General features: G+C 37.4%; 1 protein-coding gene and 1 long non-coding RNA gene across 5 annotated transcripts; one reads left to right on the top strand and one right to left on the bottom strand.

Annotated features, from left to right (window-relative positions):
* The first annotated feature begins 2,439 nt into the window (after nucleotides 1–2,439).
* On the top strand, nucleotides 2,440–15,220 carry LOC137028825 (uncharacterized). The gene is made up of 3 exons (XR_010896207.1): nucleotides 2,440–2,542; nucleotides 11,788–11,927; nucleotides 15,092–15,220. It is a non-coding gene; the product is annotated as an uncharacterized lncRNA (long non-coding RNA).
* On the bottom strand, nucleotides 5,679–16,775 carry pigo (phosphatidylinositol glycan anchor biosynthesis, class O). Of its 4 annotated transcripts, none has more exons than XM_067398100.1 (12): nucleotides 16,577–16,775; nucleotides 16,300–16,356; nucleotides 15,108–15,589; nucleotides 13,531–13,674; nucleotides 13,252–13,375; nucleotides 12,983–13,142; nucleotides 11,767–11,946; nucleotides 9,285–10,830; nucleotides 8,990–9,193; nucleotides 8,166–8,353; nucleotides 7,773–7,843; nucleotides 5,679–7,215 (listed from the first exon to the last, which is right to left on the bottom strand). In XM_067398100.1, the coding sequence occupies exons 3-12, from the start codon at nucleotides 15,586–15,588 to the stop codon at nucleotides 7,086–7,088; spliced, it is 3,228 nt and encodes a 1,075-aa protein (XP_067254201.1). In that variant the 5' UTR covers nucleotide 15,589; nucleotides 16,300–16,356; nucleotides 16,577–16,775; the 3' UTR covers nucleotides 5,679–7,085. The 4 variants fall into 4 exon arrangements, with proteins under 4 accessions (XP_067254201.1, XP_067254200.1, XP_067254199.1 ...); XM_067398099.1 differs by having other exon boundaries at nucleotides 16,287–16,356; XM_067398098.1 differs by lacking the exon at nucleotides 16,300–16,356.
* Nucleotides 16,776–19,541: the final 2,766 nt, after the last annotated feature.

Below are 19,541 nucleotides of genomic sequence, written 5' to 3' on the forward strand. Positions count from 1 at the left end.
ATTGTCAGGGAATGAGCCACATGCCGTGTCACTTCCTATATGACGGCTCACTTCCACCTGGGCCGGAGCAGCTTTAGCAGGTCCAGAGGTAATCAAGCTGCTTTGTCTGATAAGGAGGTGATTAGGAAATGACAGACAATCAGGACTACTTGAAGGCTAGTCAAAGATTGCGATGAGCGTCTTTTGCTCATGTTACAGCACCACTAATGAAAATTTTAAAATATGAAATCTTTTAATAAATTATATGATATAAAATACTTTGAATATACAGTTTATACATTTTGTATGTATGTATGTTTTGTATATCAATCAACAAACATTATTTATATCATATCATACACATATATTCATATACTGTATATATATATGTATATATAATGTGTGTGTGTGTGTGTGTGTGTGTGTGCGTGCGTGCGTGCGTGCGTGCGTGCGTGCGTGCGTGTGTGTGTGTGTGTGTGTGTGTGTGTGATTTTCTATAGGCATTTTCTAAAAATATCACTGCTCAAAAAAATTAAAGGAACACTCTGAAAATACATCAGGTCTCAATGGGGAAAAATATCATGCTGGATATTTATACTGATATGGACTGGGTAATGTGTTAGGAACGAAAGGATGCCACATTGTTTGATGGAAATGAAAATTATCAACATACAGAGGACTGAATTCAAAGACACCCCGAAAATCAAAGTGAAAAAAGTCCATTTTGCTGAAATTTCATTGCAGCAACTCAAAATAGTACTCAGTAGTTTGTATGGCCCCCATGTGCTTGTATGCATGCCTGTCCAGGGGTATTTCCTCCCAGATCTGGACCAGGGCATCACTGACCTCTTATACAGACTGAGGTGCAACTTGGCTGCGTCGGATGGACCGAAACATAATGTCCCAGAGATTTTCTGTTGGATTTAGGTCAGGTCAGTGTGGGGGCCATTCAATGGTATCAATTTCATTCATCCTCCAGGAACTGCCTGCATACTCTCACCACATGAGGCATTGTCGTGCACCAGGAGGAACACTGGACCCACTGCACCAGCGTAGGGTCTGACAATGGGTCCAAAGATTTCATCCCGATACCTAATGGCAGTCAGGGTGCCATTGTCTATAGAGTTCTGTGCGTCCCTCCATTGTTATGCCTCCCTAGACCATCACCGACTTACCACCAAACCGGTGAACCAATTATGCTGAACGATGTTACAGGCAGCATAATGTTCTCCACAGCTTCTCCAGACCCTTTCAAGTCTGTCATGTGCTCAGGGTGAACCTGCTCTCATCTGTGAAAAGCACAGGGCGTCAGTGGCGGACCTGCCAATTCTGGTGTTCAATGGCAAATGCCAATTGAGATCCAAGGCTCACTAGAGGATGTCGGGCCCTCGGGCCACCCTCATGAAGTCTCTTTCTGATTGTTTGGTCAGAGACATTCACACCAGTGGCCTGGAAGTCAATTTGTAGGGCTCTGGCAGTGCTCATCCTGTTCCTCCTTGCACAAAGGAGCAGATACCGGTCCTGCTGATGGGTTAAGGACCTTCTATGGCCCTGTCCAGCTCTCCTAGAGTAACTGCTTGTCTCCTGGAATCTCCTCCATGCTCTTGAGACTGTGCTGGGAGACACAGCAAACCTTCTGGCAATGGCATGATGTTGTTCCATCCTGGAGGAGTTGGACTGCCTGTGTAACCTCTGTAGGGTACAGGTATCGTCTCATGATACCAGTAGTGACACTGACCCTAGTCAAATGCAAAACTGGTGAAAAACAGTCAGAAAAGATGAGTAGGGAAAAAATGTCAGTGGCCTCCACCTGTAAAACCATTCCTGTTTTGGGGTCATCTCATTGTTGCCCATCTAGTGCGCCTGTTGTTAATTTCATTAACACCAAAGCAGCTGAAACTGATTAACAACCCCCTCTGCTATTTAACTGACCAGAATAATATCCCAGGAGTTCTATTCTCTGATTAAAAAGTGTTCCTCTAATTTTTTTGAGCAGTATATATATATATATATATATATATATATATATATATATATATATATATATATATATATATATATATATATATATATATATATATAAAAGTCTTCAGTCCCCTGATTTAATACTTCATAGAGCCACCTTTTGCTTTAATTACAGTAATCTTTTCGGATGTGTCTGTTCTAGCTGTCCACACCTAGATTGGGTAATATTTGCCCATTCTTTCTTGCAGAATCGCTCAAGTTCAGTCAGATTCCGTGGTGAGCAGCAACGGACTGCTCTCTTCAAGTCCATCCACAGATTTTCTATCAGATTTAAGTCAGGGCTTTGACTTGGCCACTCAAGGACATTCACCTTCCTATCCTTAAGCCATTGCATTGTTCTTTTGGTGGTATGCTTAGGATCATTGTCGTGTTGGAAGGAGAATGACCTGCCCATCTTCAGCTGTCTAGCAGAGGGTTTTCCTCAAGAATTTGGATGTACTTGGCAGCATCCATTTTCCCTTCAATCCTGACCAAATACCCAGTCCCTGCTGAAGAGAAACAACCCCACAACATAATGCTGCCACTATCATGCTTCACAGTAGGTCTAGTGTGCTTTGGGTGGTGTGCTTTTCGATGTACTATTGTTTTGGTTGGCTTTCATTTACATTGAAAACAGATGTACATTTTAAAGAGATGTTTTATCTATTCTCTATCAACAGATATAGACTTGTCATAAGTTCCGAGCAAGATTTATGAAATATTTGCGGTTGGTAATTGGCCAAAGTTGTTTAACTTGCATTAGGTTCCAATAACAAAATGTTCTGTTCGTTTGCTCATTGTGCCCATGATGAACAGCAACGATAAATCTTCCTTGTATAGACTTGCCCACATCTCAAAGCGTTTGTTTACACAAGAGGCTCAAATTCACTTTCCTTCAATGAACAACAGAAAAAAAAAGTCAAGCCACTTCCCGGAGTCAGGTTGTGCACTTGCCAGATCTGTCTGGAAACCGTACAAGATAATCTCATTGCCTCACAGGTTTCCAAACAGTTTGATTCTTATCATTGATGCCCTAAAGAAATGAGTTTCAAGTTAGTCACGTAGACATAAATCTCACACTTACAATTATAGTATGCTGGCTAGGTTAAGTTTAACAGCCTTTCCTATTACAAAAGAATTATATTTGTTCTTATTATTGAGATGAATATGCATACGACGTCTACAGATATAGATAAATATGAACTGACAAGGAAAATATTCACAGTGTTATGTAATCAAGCTATGTTTGCAGAAATCCCCTTTTGATTGCCAGTTAAAGTTACGTGGGAGTGCCATTTTCAAGAAGTCGTCTATCAGGTATTTTATAGATTTTATAGATCTTTCTCTGCAGATAAGCAGGGTATTCCGAGCACACTTTGCACCCATAACACAGACTGGACCTGAGGCCTGATTTTAAGAATATTCAGAAGCGCTGAAGCTATTTTTGTGATAAATAATAGGCATTGGTTTGTTAAATGGAGCTTGGAAGTTTACCGTCATGCTCAACGGGACGTTTCATGGATAAAATGCATTTAATCTCTCATCTTTCCTTGTTTTGAATCTGTTCTTTATGTTTGTGTAATGAGTCTGCTACATGATATGAGAGATCTTTGTAGTGCAGAGACAAAGGACACTGGAAAGTCCGTAAGATTAGTTTGTTTATGTTTCAACCACAGGTGGTCATGGGTAATTTCATAGCATGACAGACAGGTATTTCCCACTTTGATGTAGGGCACAAAGGGGGATGTCTTTTGGTGGCCACCTAGTAGGCTTGGCTATAGTTGTGTTTTGTAGGGGTGGAAAGTGAAAATTTTGTTTTGTTTAGCAGGGGTTTTTTTGTTTTGTTTGTTTTTTTGCATTGCTGCCACGTGTAACAAACAAAATGAAACTGGTGGGGAAAGCACTGATCATTTTTAAATAAATAACCAGCTAGGGGCCTGTTTCATAAAACAAGTTTACCAAATAAGATAGAGCTTATTTCAGTTAGTCTGATTATTTTGAACCAAATCAATTGACAATAAATCAGATTTACTGAAATAAACCTGGATTATTTGGTAAACTTGTTTTATGAAACAGGCCCCTGGTTGGGTTTCTGCAATGCGATAATAAACATCACAAGTCATATTTTCATGCCCTAATACATGGGATAAAATATGGAAAATTTTATTATTTCACTACTTTGATTGGATGTTGTCATTTTTGCAGTGTCCCAGGGCACTATGTACTTCTAATATGAAAAATTTATTAGCAAATCATTTTTCATTTTTCAGTTGAAAATGTTTAAATCAAGGCATGTTTGCTTGTAAATTTTGTTCAGTTAATCCATTCATTACTTTCAATCCTTTTAGTCTTTTGTACAATGTTCAATAACAAAATCTAATTCCTGAATCATAATTATTTTACTTTTTATTTATTTTTTATGTTAATTTTTTTTAATTGTTTGTCTTTTTCTATTATGTGCTTTTGTCATTTTATTTGTTTGTTTGTTTTTAATATTGTTATAGGTTTAATTTACATTTATTTTCCGTTTTATTTTTGTTTTGTTCCATTTTATTATCGTTTTCATTTAATTCCTTTTAATAATGTAAGTGCTACAAAATAAACGTATTTAAGTTTATTATCAAGGCAACATTTCTCATCTTCGTTTAAAGTTTTTCAACTAATATTTATATTTAATTTTATTTCAGCTTTATTTCAATTAACTAAAACTAAAACTACTAAAACACATCAGTTAATTTAATTCATTTAGTTAATTGTGAATGACATCATATTCCAGGAGGTGACTCCATTTTTGGTGGGGAAACAATAGCACAAACCTCAGGTATTAGCAATGTATTTGATGAAACATATGATGTTTAGTCTGATTTTAAACATTCATACCTGATATCTCAATAAAGGCCTTTAGTTCTCAAATGCCTAGTATTTATGATCTATCCAAATCATTACATTAACATTATAAACATTACCACAGACACTTCCAGAAGACCCGTTTTAGGTGGGTTTCAGTGCAGTTTAAGATGTCTTGATTCTAAACAAGGCACTATTTCCCTTTTCCAGTAATTTTTGATAAATGGGTCAGCTCAGGAAACAGTGCTATTTGTGCAGGAAAATAGCTTGTTTTCATTTTTATATTTTCTTTTCTAAAAAAGGTTACAGCTGAACTTTAAATAAATTATTTTTTGCCACAGGACCAACATCCAGTACCAGAGCCATTGGGGCATCATGTTAAAAGTCATTATTCTTGTGCTGTGTATCAAAAATAAAATTTTATTTCACTTTTTCCCATAACTGATGATTGATCTTGTAAATGTAATAAAAGTACTGATAAAGACTGTAAAAGAAATAAACGTCTGTCTTAAAAGCCAGAAAAGTCACTCCCTTAAATAGAATGTCAGAAAGATTAAACTATTATTTTTAAAGAGGAAATGTCACAGCATAACTGGGTTGAACAGAAATCACATGAACAGATAAATTCTGCTTGTTTCTGAGCTTAATGGCCACTTATGCAAAAAGAACTACCTATGAAAATGACAGGGCACTTTGTAATGAATGTACCCTGGCACTTACTGACCGCAGATGGAATCAGATTTCATAGGTTGTTTTTAGATAAAACAGTGCACTCTGCAGGACAACAGCTGCTCCTGCAAATGCAAAGAAACTAGAATGCACACACAAACAACCATTTCAAAGTGTACAAAATATTTAATCGATTTTCTCCCCTTTATCAATGAATTTTAGGACAATTACAATGATTTCTTTCACAGTTCTAATTCAATCGTCAACCACACATTAAGATGTTATTAAAAGCCACTGTATGGCTTGACAGTATTTTGCTTAAAAAAATTAAATACAAAAATCAGCCCCTCTCACACACACACACAAATGCACCATGCAGAACAAAATATTATATTGCATTATGGCTAAATTAACCTGAGCATATGATCATGTAATTATCTTCCCCATGCATTTCTCACAAAAATGAGATGAGTAAAATCATTTAATCCATTAGTGAACTAAATATGACAGCTAAATAAATAACAGTCAATGCAAATTGAATGAACACAAATTTCATTCACTAATATCAAACAAGGCAACCGTTAAAACTAGTGACCTGATATCTAGGTGAAGAATTTACCTAGCCAAAAAAACAAAACAAAAAAACACAACATACATGTTATTGGTTCAACCCTGATGCTTGTTATTGCTAGGGAATAGACAGGACACCACATTAACAATGAGCTTTTTTAAGCTTGAACCAATGTTCAAGCTTTAAAAAAAAAAAAAAAAAAAAAAAAAAGCACAAGAAGCAGGACAATTAAAAAAACAAACAAAAAAAAACATCCATAGTTCAGTCCACTGCTGAAATTAATGATGTTCTCATGCACAAACTTGTAGCTTTTAAAGAGAGAGTTCAACCAAAAAAATAATTCTGTCATCATTTACACTCCAAACCTGCATGACTTTCTTTCTTCCATAAAACACAAAGGGTGTGCTGTAGCAGAATATTCAAGCTGCTCTTTTCCGAATGCAGCACTTTTCAAAATGTTCAAGTGCTCACCATTCCAATGAATGTGAACGTTGTGCACAATTGTCCCTGGTACATGATGACAGAATTACATTTTAATTTAACTAGCCCTTTAAATATTTTGGTCAGTGAGGGGGGGGCGGGGGGTTATGAGTTCACACCATTGCAACACTGTGGATTTCATGTAGCCCTTCAATAAAATAACTTGCAATATGCTCTTTAATGACCTTGTGGAACATGGCAGTAAAAAAGCATGCACAAAGATCATCTCCCTTTCTCTCTCTCTTTCAATACAAAGGCAGCAAAGCAACCAAAGCCAACAGTTCAATAGCTTATTTAAAGCATAATGACTGTTGCAGTCTTCTAAAATGGCTTTTATAAAATAACAACTTCGGTTTATAGACTTCTCTCACGTGTTCAAAAATGAGGAGATGCTTTAGACCTCTTTGGTCCAAAGTCAGATACAAAACAAATCTGGTTTCCATCTGTATAGTTGGCAGTGGAGTTGAGGAGGATGACCAGGTCACATCTCTGAGAAGTTCTAGATGGGGTTGTGGTGGGGGTGGAGTAACAAGTGCTACCTGGAGTTCTGAGGGAGGAGTTTCTTAAACAGTCCGCCCACTGACATGTCCACCCTCATCACCATGGCAACCCCCAGAATAACAAACATGCTGCCCACGATGAATCCAGATGCCTCAAACATCAGTCTGCCGAAAAGAAAAATACAGCTTAGGATGCAGTTATGAGGAGTGTTTTTTAATAATTAACTTATGCTGCAGTCACGCTGTGTCATAATTACTGCAATTACAACATGGAAACTACTCTGGTTTCTATGGCAACACTCAAAATGCCACAGTGGATCCCTGTGTGGGTTTGTTCATAATGACAGCAAAATACTTCACTGCATAAATTCACCTCTTGTGAAAGTCAGAGTTGTCAAAACTTAGAATTTATATGTTATAGTTATAATTCAGGGTTAACTTCATCTGTTTAGAAAGCACTGCTCTGTAAGTATATGCTGACAGTTAACTTGCTAAAGCTTCTCAACATGAAAAGCAAGTGCTGCGTGGGTGAATTTTAGTAAAGTTTTAAAGGACCTTGTACAAAACAACATTGTCAAACAACACTAAACTATTCGTTCAACCCACCAACAAAAATGTGCACATGCCAAATCAGCTGTTTAATCAATACCTTAAAATAAGAAAGTGATAACAGGTAAAATAGAGAAAGAAACAATGAGTTCGAGATTTGGGTGCAAACTCACTTGGGTGCAAACACTTTCCACACCATGAGGTGTCTCCTTAAGATGGCTGCAGCACAAACCGATGCAAAAACCTAAAGGTACACAAGTTATTTATAATTTATTTTCAATTTTACAAAAACTTACAAATCACATTAAATGAGAATACACAAGCCTGTACACAAAGTCTTACACAACTCAACAAAAATGTATGACATTCACAAAAAAAAAAAAAAAAAAAAAAAAAAAATTATTAGAACAATTCACATCTGGAGAATGAACCTAGCCTACAAAAAAATATCACTGTAGAATGCAATTTCACTGTAATGGAGATCACAGAAACATATAGTTTTGTTTTTCGTGCCCGACTTAACACGAGCATAATGCAATGTGAACGTAGGTACAATTTAAACGCACCTGTGCTCCATTCACAAAGAGGTAGCGTGCAGCAAGCTGCAGGAGACCCGAGCTGAACTTCTGAGGGTTCTCTCTCAGTCTCATCTCCATGACAGCATCCTCACTCTCCTCCGCTCCTGCTGAGCGTGTAGATCGGGTCCCACGCACCTCACACACCAGAGGCCAGAACAGCAGCAGAGGACAGCCAACTGCATGTGTGAATTACACAGTGATCATTAGAAATGGACTGAATGGAGAATCTTATAAGCTTATAAGACATGACTGCTTGATAAGTATGCAGATACAGAAACATATCGAATGTGATTCGAAGTCATGTTTTGTCCCAGGTGAAAAAAAAGTACATTTCTATAATATACTTAAAGTGCTCTATTTTCATGCATTAATTTTGTACTTAATACACTAAATATTCTTCATTACTTCTTAAGATAATCTTAAGAACATCTAAGTGTACTCAACTGTGCTGTTTTGAGACAGCATGAAATATGAACTAAAATGTGCTTTTAATATACTATCTCTGTATTTAAAAAATGTATTTCGATACCACTTATAGTACATTTGAACCCATAGTGTAAGCTAAATATATTTTTTTAAATACAGAGATAGTATGTTAAAAGCACATTTTAGTTCATATTTCATGGTGTCTCAAAATAGCACAGTTGGGTACACTTAGATGTTCTTAAGATGATTTTAAGAAGTACTAAAGAAGAATTTTTAGTATATTAAGTACAAAATTAGTGCGCGAAAATAGAGCACTTTAAGTACATTATGGCAGTGTACTTTTTTTTCACCTGGGGTATCCTGCACCTACGCTAAGGTCAAGTTACCTGCAAAGAGGATGTGAGAGGAGAAGGTGTTGAGGGTCACCAATGAGGCAGGAAGTACAGTGCCTGTGTGACCTTGAGGAAAACCCACAAATGCAGCACCCCACTGAATGGAGGGGAAGGTTGGGAGGTGTCCCGTAGCGTGGAAAAACTGGGCAGCTGCCAGAGACCATGAAACCACTGGAGCCCATGGCACACTGAAACCATCTGGAAGGGTTAAAATAAGAATATTTGAGGCATCTGTAGTAATAGCTTAGCAAGGCTTTAGGGGTGAAGATAGAAATGGAGTGAATCTTACTTGAGTGTTTGTGCAGGCTGGAGAGAGTGGTGCTACAGGCGTGGATGTGCAGCACAGCTGCGGCCTCCAGCAGGAGAAGCAGGAAGGCAAGGGCCATTCCTTCTGGATGGAGTAGCAGAAGCGCTAACCCCAGGAGTCCGCACAGCAGGATCAAGGGTGCCGAGTACACTGTACCGAGCCCGTAAGCCTCCACGGCTGGCCTGCTGTCCGCTTCACCACATTCCGTGACCCCGTCCTCCAGCGAGTGTCGGATACGCTGATATAGCTGTGGTATAAGGTGGTGCAGTTCAGCCTGTGGACTGATTCCTGTGCTGGCTCGGTACTTGGGGGGTGGCAGGGATGTTCCTCGAGAGTTCAACGGAGTCCTTGACTTGAGGAACACAGTCATGGGATCGACCCACAACAGGAGCAATCCCAGGCCCAGTAGGCAGAAAGTGGCCCGCGGCAGGAACATCTGGGCTAGGCCGATTAACTCAGACAAACTCCGGAAGGTGTCCTCTGGGGTGGCGCTCACTGCCCAATGCAACCCCATGCAAACACAGGCCAGTGGTAAAAGGAAGCAGGCCGAAAACACAGTCACACTGGAACAGTTAAGGTTCCCATAGTGTCTGAGCCAACGATGTAAAAGATACCCCCACATGGCCAATGAGACCACAGAGAGGACATAGTGGAGGTTACGCAGTTGGCTGTCCTGTACACGTGAGAGTGGGGAGAGGAAAGGTGAGGGCTGGCAGGTGCCCTGCTCCTCTCGGCAGTTGTGGAGGGAGAGAGATAGGTAGAGTGATCCAACCATTACTCCCAACCACACCAGTAAGATGGTGGCCTCCCGTCTAACAACTGAGGACGGCAGCGTTGTTGGGAGCAGCCGAGGTGGCTTCTGGGTGTCTGGTGGAGGAAGCGGGACCAGGAGTCCATCCCAGTTGAGTCGGAGAGGAACATATACGCTCAACGTGAAGAGCAAGAAGGTAACCACGTGGCCCTCGTAGATGACGTAGCTGTCAGAGAGTAGCGAGGCACAGCGCAGGAAAAGCACCAGCAGGGCCGGCGTGAGGAGGCCAGAAGCTGACCACCTACCTCTTGGAGAAACTCCACGAGTCCTCCATAGAAACAAAACCTCAGAAGAAAGTGATGCAGCTCCCAAACACCACGAAAGCTCCAAATAACCTTGTGTGAAAAGCTGACCTGCAGCTACTACTAATCCTACCACCAGCCCCGAGAGTATGGGCAACTTCAACAGGCCCTCCTGAATTACTACATGAGACAACTCGGAAATGACGTAGCACAGCATACAGGAAACCCCCAAGATTAAAAGCCCAGCAGCCATTTTGAAAGGGTTGAAACGGGCCCAGGAGGCTCTACAAGTCTCCCTGACAGCTGTCAGATAGTTCTGCATGGAGACGACTAGCTCATGAGAGGGAAGATGGCCCTTGTGGACAGCGGCCAAGTACTGGGAGGAAATGTTTGAGAAGTCAGCTCGAAGCTGAGATAGACTGTCTGGTGGGATGTCTTTGGCCATGTTAGAGTAGGTCTCCAAGAAGCGGTTTACCTTCACAGAAATGAAAGAATCAGACAGAATTAAGCTAAGCTCAGCATAATTGTTAAACAAAACAAAAAAAAATTAAATACAAAGCAAAGGAGGCAAAAATACTAGGGCTGGCCCCTAATATTCGACTAATCATTATTCGACTAGAGGCTTATTCACCAAAAATTTTATTAGTCAGTTAATCGCAGAAAAAAAAAAAAAAACTCTTGACGAAGTCATGCAGTCTGTGAGGGACAGATCATTAACAGTGGTCCTTGTGGTTATTACAGTATGTCTGGCAGGAAAATCCAAACGTTCGCCTATCATCCATCGACCTCAAATATGGCATATTATTTGAAACATGTAAGTAGTATCAACTTTACATTAACACATTAACTTGCTTTAACATTAACCTAGGTAAATGTGCGCTATTTTTAGGCGCATATCCAAGCGTTTGTGCGGAAGTGTTAGCGTGCTTACTGCATGACATGGAGGTGTCGGCATGATCGCTTGCATTTCTTCCTGATAAATAACATAAAATACTAAACTTTTTGTCATACAGATAAGAAAAAAATTGGTCATTCAAAACTGTAAAGGGTCTTTTATTTGTGTATACACACAATAACAAGAAAACTTTGAGTCTTTGTAAAATAAAGAAAAATTTCTGCCGTCTCGGTCTCTATGAACTTGAGTGCATCAAAAAATAAACCAAAACTCAGTGTATACTTGCCTCACAGCAAGCATTATGCCTGCACTTGGCACTGATTAGGCTATGTATTATATATAGGCAATTAAAGGCTCATTATTATTATTTATATGGCTTATTAATGTACATGTGCAATTAATCGACTAATCGCTTAAATCAATGACTACTAGTCGACTAGAAAATTCTTTAGTCGAGGGCAGTCCTTAAAAATATAATTGCACCTTAAAACATAGGCTAAGAGAAATTCTTCTAACCTGTTTGACATTAATCCACAGCGCCTCAGCCTGGCTGAGTCCTGTAGGTGCACCCCGGGAGCCATTCTGAGGAAAAAGTGGCAGAAGAACCTGGCCCACACTGCTATAGGGAATGGGAACTCCAAGCAGCAGTGCCAGCGTGGGCACCAGATCAGTCTGAGGTACTACCTCAGGTTCCACCTACAAATATAAACAACTCCAAATGTATGGAAAATCCCAAAGATAACCCCCAAAAAATAAAAAAATTCTCTCATAGAGGCACTTAGGTTTTTGCTTTATAGATTTTTTTTTTGTAATGAAGTGGAAAAAGGAATCAAAAACTGGTGAAAAGGCTAATAATTCTACTAAAAATTTAAATATTTGTTTTTCTTTTTAGTATTCATTTTTTCATTTCCATAGATATGGACTGAATGTAAAATATACGGGTTATGCCTCTGACTTAAAGGGTTAGTTCACCCAAAACTGAAAATTCATCAGTCATTAATTACATTAATTAAGCACAGTGCAGCGCTTCCAGGTTCTACGTCAGAACACAGAATCATTATTGGCCAGCATTACATGCATGCGTCGTGCTGCTCACGTGTACAGCGTTGGCCAATACTGATTCGCCATTCTGATGTAGAACCCAGAAGCGCTGCACTGTCTATACAAAGTAAAAAAAAAAGGATTCTCATCACTTCATAAAATTAAGGTTGAATCAATGTAGTCACACAGACTATTTTAACAACGTCTTTAGTATCGTTCTGGGCCTTGAAAGTGGTCATTTAATTGCTGTCTGTGGAGGGGTCAGAAAGCTCACGGATTTCATCAAACATATATCTTAATTTGTGAAGATGAACAAAGATCTTACGGGTGTGGAACGACATGAGGGTGAGTAATTAATGACAGAATTTTTTTTTTGGGTGAACTAACCCTTGTGCTCTTGTGCTGTCAGATGTATTAAGACTTGTTTACAAAATTTTTAGATTTATACACCGACATTTTTTTACTTTATTTTATTATACAACATTAAAGTCTCTGCCCTTATGTGTAACAACTAAATAACTGATGCTATTATCATGCAACACAGGCCAGTAATGACTACAGCCTTACTACAGTACTTTTTGTGTGTGTCAGCCCAAAATATTCTCCATCTGGCCACCCAGATAATTTTTTCCTGGACACACCACTGGTTGTTAAATATTAAATAGAGACAAATTATAACAGTGCCTTTTACCTGGGAGCCTGGTGCTGAAAATAAGGGAGAGGAACTGTAAAGAAACAGGGCAGCATCTGTTTCTTTCTGGCTCTCTCCACCATGATCCCCAGTGTCTGTCATTCCATGATCACCCATCACAACCAACAGGGTGTCATTCTTCAGACGCTTTATCACTGACCTGCAGTTAGCGGTGAGACAGCAGCAGATGAAAAACAAATGCACAATGCAAGAAAATATATTAAAACAACATGGCAGAACATGGATAGATGAATAAGGATGCAGCAAACCTGATAACTCCATCCATCTGGGAGAGTTTCTCAGCCATCGCAGGGTGATCTGGGCCAAATCTGTGCCCACAGTGATCCACACCCAGGAAGTGAGCAATTAACACGTCCCAATCATCCCCCTCCACTGAAGAGAGCAAATGAAACCTCTTAGCCACTCATTAAGGCATTGTGTTTACTTTGTAAACATAAGATGTGAACATCTATTTACAAGGTAAACAAAGTGAGATGTTAAACCAACCAGGCAGGTTCCTAATTGATAGGCCAAATGATTCTGCTTACTGGTAGGATAAATGTTTTGCAGTATGCCATTGTCCACAGTGTGCAAGTCCTTCACATTGAAGGAGGGGAAGGGCAGAGATTTGTGGAACTTCTTGGGGAAAAGACTCACCCATGTATCATCTCCCATAAAAACAACTCTCTTGCCTTTAAACCAGGAGAGAAAACATAACAATTAACAAATGCTCTAGCAGAAAGGCTATATTTTATGATCATTTCAATCTTAACATTAAGATTCACTTAATTCAATAAAATGGTGACTTACTACATTTTTACAAATTTCATTAGTCGCAATAATGCATTCTAGCAAACAACAGAATTATGAAAATATACTGCAATGTTATAAATATTGATGTTTAGCAAATCTCACAAATGTCACAAAAATAGGCCCATGTCACATTTCACCATAAAAATCCAAAGAAATACACTATAGTTTAAAAGTTTGGGGTTGGTATGATTTTTTTTAATGATTAAGAAAAAAAACAGTCTCTCATGCTGCATTTATTTGATCAGAAATAAAGTAAAAACAGTAAAACTGTGAAATAATATTTTCAGCATCATTACTCCAGTCTTCAGCGTCACACGATTCTTCAAAATTATTCTAATATGCCGATTTGCGGCTCAAGAAACATTCCTTTTTTTCAAGTCCTTATTTGTGATATATACTAACATGCTAGAAAACGAACATCCTTTTTGAACATTATTGTATATTATATCTGCACATAAAAAAGTGAATTTGGAAAACTTGTTTAAAAAAAACGATAAAAGAAAAAACATTCATTATTATGATCAATGTTGAAAACAGTTGCTTAATACTTGTGTAAACCGTGATTATTTTTTTTTTTATTTTTCCAGGATTCTATGATGAATAGAAAGTTCAAGAGAACCTTTATAAGATCATTCATTTGAAAAATGTTTTGTAGCATTATAAATGTATATAAATAAATATTAACTGTCATTTTTGATCAATTGTGTCCTTGCTGAATAAAAGTTCATTTCTTTAAAAAAATAAAATAAAATCTCACTGACCCTAAACTTTTGAACGGAAATATATTTTGCATATAGTTGCATATTTTGCATTTAGGACCATTTTTCTATGGTTATTATATATCAGTTTTTTATCACAATTAAGCACATTCTTATTACCATAATTTAGCTGGACTTTCAATTTTTGGGTAATAATAATGGATAATTCCGATATTCTTAATAGTGATTCTCACAAGATTAACATTTCTTTCATACAATAAGTTTTACTACAATACAAGGATGGTTTTATTTAAATCATCATCAGCATATTTAAATACACATTGTTTTTAATCAGCATAAATGAATGCAGAAATACCACTACTAACATGCACTACCATGAAGTAAAAGTATTTATCGATTTATTTTTTGTTTCACCTTACAGTAATGCAAATAAATGTTTTTGGGATTTTGCACAGTAATGATAATTGGTGGGAAATGTGAATAAGTGGCTTAAAAATAGTCATAATGTGGGTAAAAATTCTGAGTGGTTATAAAATACTACAGTCTTTTATTTACAATCTCTTGACATTCTTGACAGTTGCAGATTCACTCACCCACTTGGCCCAGCTGGTGCACTAGATTGTCTTCCAGGATGGCATTGGATGCAAAGTTGTTCCCCACATCAATGAACGTGGGCAGGGAACCTGTCGTAAAGCCTTTGATTCTCTGCATGGTGGTGGTGGGCGGATCAGCCCGAAAAGTGTAGAGTCTGGCTTGTGAGGGGTGCGATGACGCCATCTCATCTAACACCGGCAGCTTGTTCTCAAACGGTTTGGGTGCTGTGTTCTCCGGATCATAGCGGGTGAAGTCGGCCTTCAGGGCATCGATGATCAGGACCACTGCCCTACGAAAGCGAGGCTCACTCAGGCAGAAATCTCCCTTCACCTGGGCTCCTGGAGATAAGACGTCCGCACAGGTGCTCGTTCTGTTGACCTCCAGCCTGACGAGAAGGAAGCCTCCCACAAACAGGAAGATGCCCACATAAAACACTGAGCAGACCCAGATGAGGGCCACCAGGACAGGAAGTCTTCTCATTCTAGACAAGATAGAGATAGAGAATTATATTATGGCTCATTTGTATAATTGGAGTACATTTCACATCAACAACAACAACAACAAAAAATAAAATAAAATTTCTCAATAAAATTACTACAGGTTCAGGCTTTATATTTCATCATTGTAACATTGTAATTTGTAAAATTACAAGAGAAAGAATGTTTTTCCTGGTGAATTTGTCAGCTATGTTACAGACAAACTCTATGCCATATTGTTTTAAATGAATTTTAAGAATCATTTTTTGCAGATATCAATGTGATATTCTCAGTAGAGTCAAGGATCAAGGACAAGAACATTTTATCATACATTTTAACATAAACCTGGCTTAAAGACAATTTTGGTCATTTAAACAGATGTCATGTCAAACTCCCAAAAGTGTTTAGATTTTAAAATAAATTTAATATAGAAAATGTTAACTGTATTTGATGTGGGATTTTTTTTTTTTCACAGAGACCCACTCAATTCAAAAACAGACAAAAACTGCAACTACTGTAATTTAAGGCAATTCAGAGTAAACTGAAACATAAGGTATTATATTATATTATAATATACTTTACTATGCCTTTTCTAAAGAAAATTGTTTCTGAAGAAAACTGAAGAAATAATTAGGCTAATTTATCATCAAAAGACACGAAATGTACTCGATATTGCAGAATGACTCGTAGACATTTACACACCTTAGTTCCCTACCTAGATGCCGCAAGTGAATTCACTGGTCCCAATAATGTTGTCTATGTAGGCAACACACTAGGTTTTAAGACACAGACACAACAAGCATAGTAAGTCAATACTGAAACAACACCAACCTTTAGGAATTTCTCTAGCGAAATGTAATGTGAAATGTGCTGTACGTTTACCAGGCCAGACTAGTATGTACTACGGAACGCACTAGAAACTGAGTCCATAAATGCAGGCGAGTGTCTGCTGTTGTATTCATATGTGTGTGCTGCATGCTTACAGTACTGACCTTGCTTCTCTGTGTTCGTCCTCTCTCTCTTCAGGAATGAAAATGTGCACAGCGCGTCCACTGCAGGGGGACTGAAGTGCCGCAGGTTAATCGACATCTGGCAGCGATGCTATCAGAGCCTCAATGCTGCTAAACACTCGGTGACATGCAGCCTAATTCATATCGGTTTTGTTTTAATATTGGTCATCTCGCAGCCGGTTTCCACTTCCGTCGACATGCGCAGTATGCCGGACAGTTACAGGTAAAGCCGGCTGTCAAAATAAAAGACACCACTTACTGATGTTCAAAATAAAAGTCTCTCTGCTACTGAATCTGTTGTACTTGCTCGAATGTATGTCGATTGTAGTAAAAAAAAAAATATTGTGTTCAGGCAGGATTTTTATTACTACATTAAACTAACTTATTTCAAAATATTTTTACGGTTTTAATTAACTAAACTTAATTTGTCCTAAACCAACTGTCTTCAAAACACTATACTGCATTTATTCTGGCATATTATTATACATTATACCTGGAACAGGATATATTATTTCTGAAAAGTTTTTGAAACATTTTATTTCATGATTTTTTACATTTTATTTTATATTTTATTTTATTTTCAGGAATATTTAAAACAAAGTTAACACAGCATAATACATCCTGAACGCAGAATATGAACACAGAAGGTTATTTTTCAATTCCTCCCAATTCAATCTCATATTTTTTTTCCATCACCATGTCCCTTTAAGGGCTCTGTACTAATGGAATACCAATGCTGAACATTGATATTCTATTTCTTTTTGATTTTACTCTAGCCTTATTAAAAATAAAGGCCTCGGACCTGTGCATGTGTGGATACATGCATACTGGTGCATCCACGCACACACACACACACACACACACACACACACACACACACACATTCATGTACACAAACAAACTATTTTGAGTATTACAGGCTTTCTTTTTCACAGAGATGAATCTGTGAGGCTCAGATCATTGAGGCCTATACGATCAATCATTTGTTTGTTTTTTTCAAAATAGTCTTAAATGAAAGAAAACAAGTTGACAAAAAATATTGAATCCAATATTTGGTGATTAAATTGTGTAACAAGTGTTATTTTGTGTAGGCTGGTCATTTTTGACTGGGAACACCACAGGTGTCACTTTGCGCCATTTTGTAATAAATAAAATCAAAATAAAACCATTGTAAAAAATAAAATAAAATGCAGGTTATAGATTAAAGCATATGTGATCAATAGTGCAAAATATTCTTTTTCTGTAAAATTGATAAAATTGATAAAATTATAAACAAATAACGTTTTTTTTTTTTTTTTCACTCAAAAACTGATGTACATAAGCTCAGATAAATAAGGCTTATGATCAATCAGTTCCAAAAAATAAACACAAAACCTGTCCTAATTGAAAGAAAACAAACTGACAAAAAGATTGAATCCAAGATTTGGTGATAAGGTAGCATAACGAGAGATTTATAATACATTTTTTGTCACATGACCATTCATGCACACTGGGCATGCACATACAAGTGTAAACGGTTGCCTCTTGTGCATGTAGGCAGCTGTAGTATTAAAGTTTAACTGCACAATGGCTGCTAAAAATTACAATAAAGCCAGCAAAGAATGCAGTTCAGTCTCCATGTTATTATTTACACGGTCATCAAGGATACACAAGGTGAACGTGGGCAGCCACGCCATCGTTTTCAAAAGTCTACGTTTTGGTCCGTTTATACTGAAACGTAAAAAAAAAAAAAAAAAAAAAAAAAAGAAGAACATAGGTACCGTAAAGATGCAGGGGGGAGGTCTATAGTATTATATTATATTATATTATATTATATTATATTATATTATATTATATTATATTATATTATATTATATTATATTATATTATAATTATATCACTAGCTGAAATTAATTGATTCATTGAGAGTGGTGTGACAATGGTAATCATTAAATCGGACAAAAAAAAAAAAAAAAAATTTGACTAATGCCAGAATAGTGATGGTGGATGAGCGGTGGTAATGGTGACAATGGTAATAAATGGGCACACACACACAAACACACCACACTTATACATTTACACATTTTTTGTTCACTTTTGGAATTATGGAACTACTAGATTGTTGGTCACTGCACTATTAGTGTCTGTACATCTGTCTGTCTGTCTGTTAATAAAAAAATAAATAAATAAAAAATGAAACGTAACCCGGCATTTCCCAAGTAAAACAGGGTCGGTAGCATTTTGAAAGTCTCCGTTTTCGAGGTTCGAAAACGCCAGCGTAGTGTAAACAATAGGCGTAACTGTAGCAAAAACGAAAACACACTAGTGTAAATGGGGCCTGAGTTTTAAGTAAAATAAAAATGATGTACACATGTAACGTGTTCTGTTCTGGTTTAGTTTTCGCTGTTTCAAGTTCTGGTTTGCCTATGTTCATTGTTCACTTTACTTATTAGGTTCCATGATAGATAATTAGTTTCACACACCTGTTTCTGTTCAGCTAATTTCCACTCCTTGTGTATTTAAGCTCTTGTTCTGCCCAGTGATTTGTCTTGCATTAACATGCATAACTTGCATGTTTGCTTAGTGTTTATTATTCCTGTTTCTGTATTGTCCCGAGTGCCAGTTAATTGTAGGATATATATATATATATATATATATATATATATATATATATATATATATATATATATATATATATATATATATATATATATATATATATATATATATTACACTGTATATACAGTATATATTGAATTTTCCGTCGTAGTGTTTACTGACCAGCATAGCGTGACAACACATATATTATTGTGCATCAGATGCTGCATGATCACTGGTCAGGTGCAAAACAGGTTGTGACATGTACTGTGTGTGCCGAAGGACAAAAACCTATATTCCACTATGCTGTGTTTATTTTAAAAACACTACCTGAATGAATCTGTATTTTGTATTAAAACAAATCAACTCA

This window comes from Chanodichthys erythropterus, chromosome 10 (assembly GCF_024489055.1).
Source record: "Chanodichthys erythropterus isolate Z2021 chromosome 10, ASM2448905v1, whole genome shotgun sequence".
Classification (NCBI taxonomy): Eukaryota; Metazoa; Chordata; class Actinopteri; order Cypriniformes; family Xenocyprididae; genus Chanodichthys; species Chanodichthys erythropterus.

Bases quoted from the DNA above. Each gene is read 5' to 3' on its own strand.
- pigo (XM_067398098.1), bottom strand. From the start codon at position 15,588: ATGAGAAGACTTCCTGTCCTGGTGGCCCTCATCTGGGTCTGCTCAGTG. The intron at 11,947-12,982 runs GTAAAAGGCACT...TTATATTTGTAG, and splicing joins TTTCAGCACCAGGCTCCCAG to GTGGAACCTGAGGTAGTACC. The intron at 7,216-7,772 runs GTGAGTTTGCAC...TCTTTTCGGCAG, and splicing joins TGGAAAGTGTTTGCACCCAA to ACTGATGTTTGAGGCATCTG.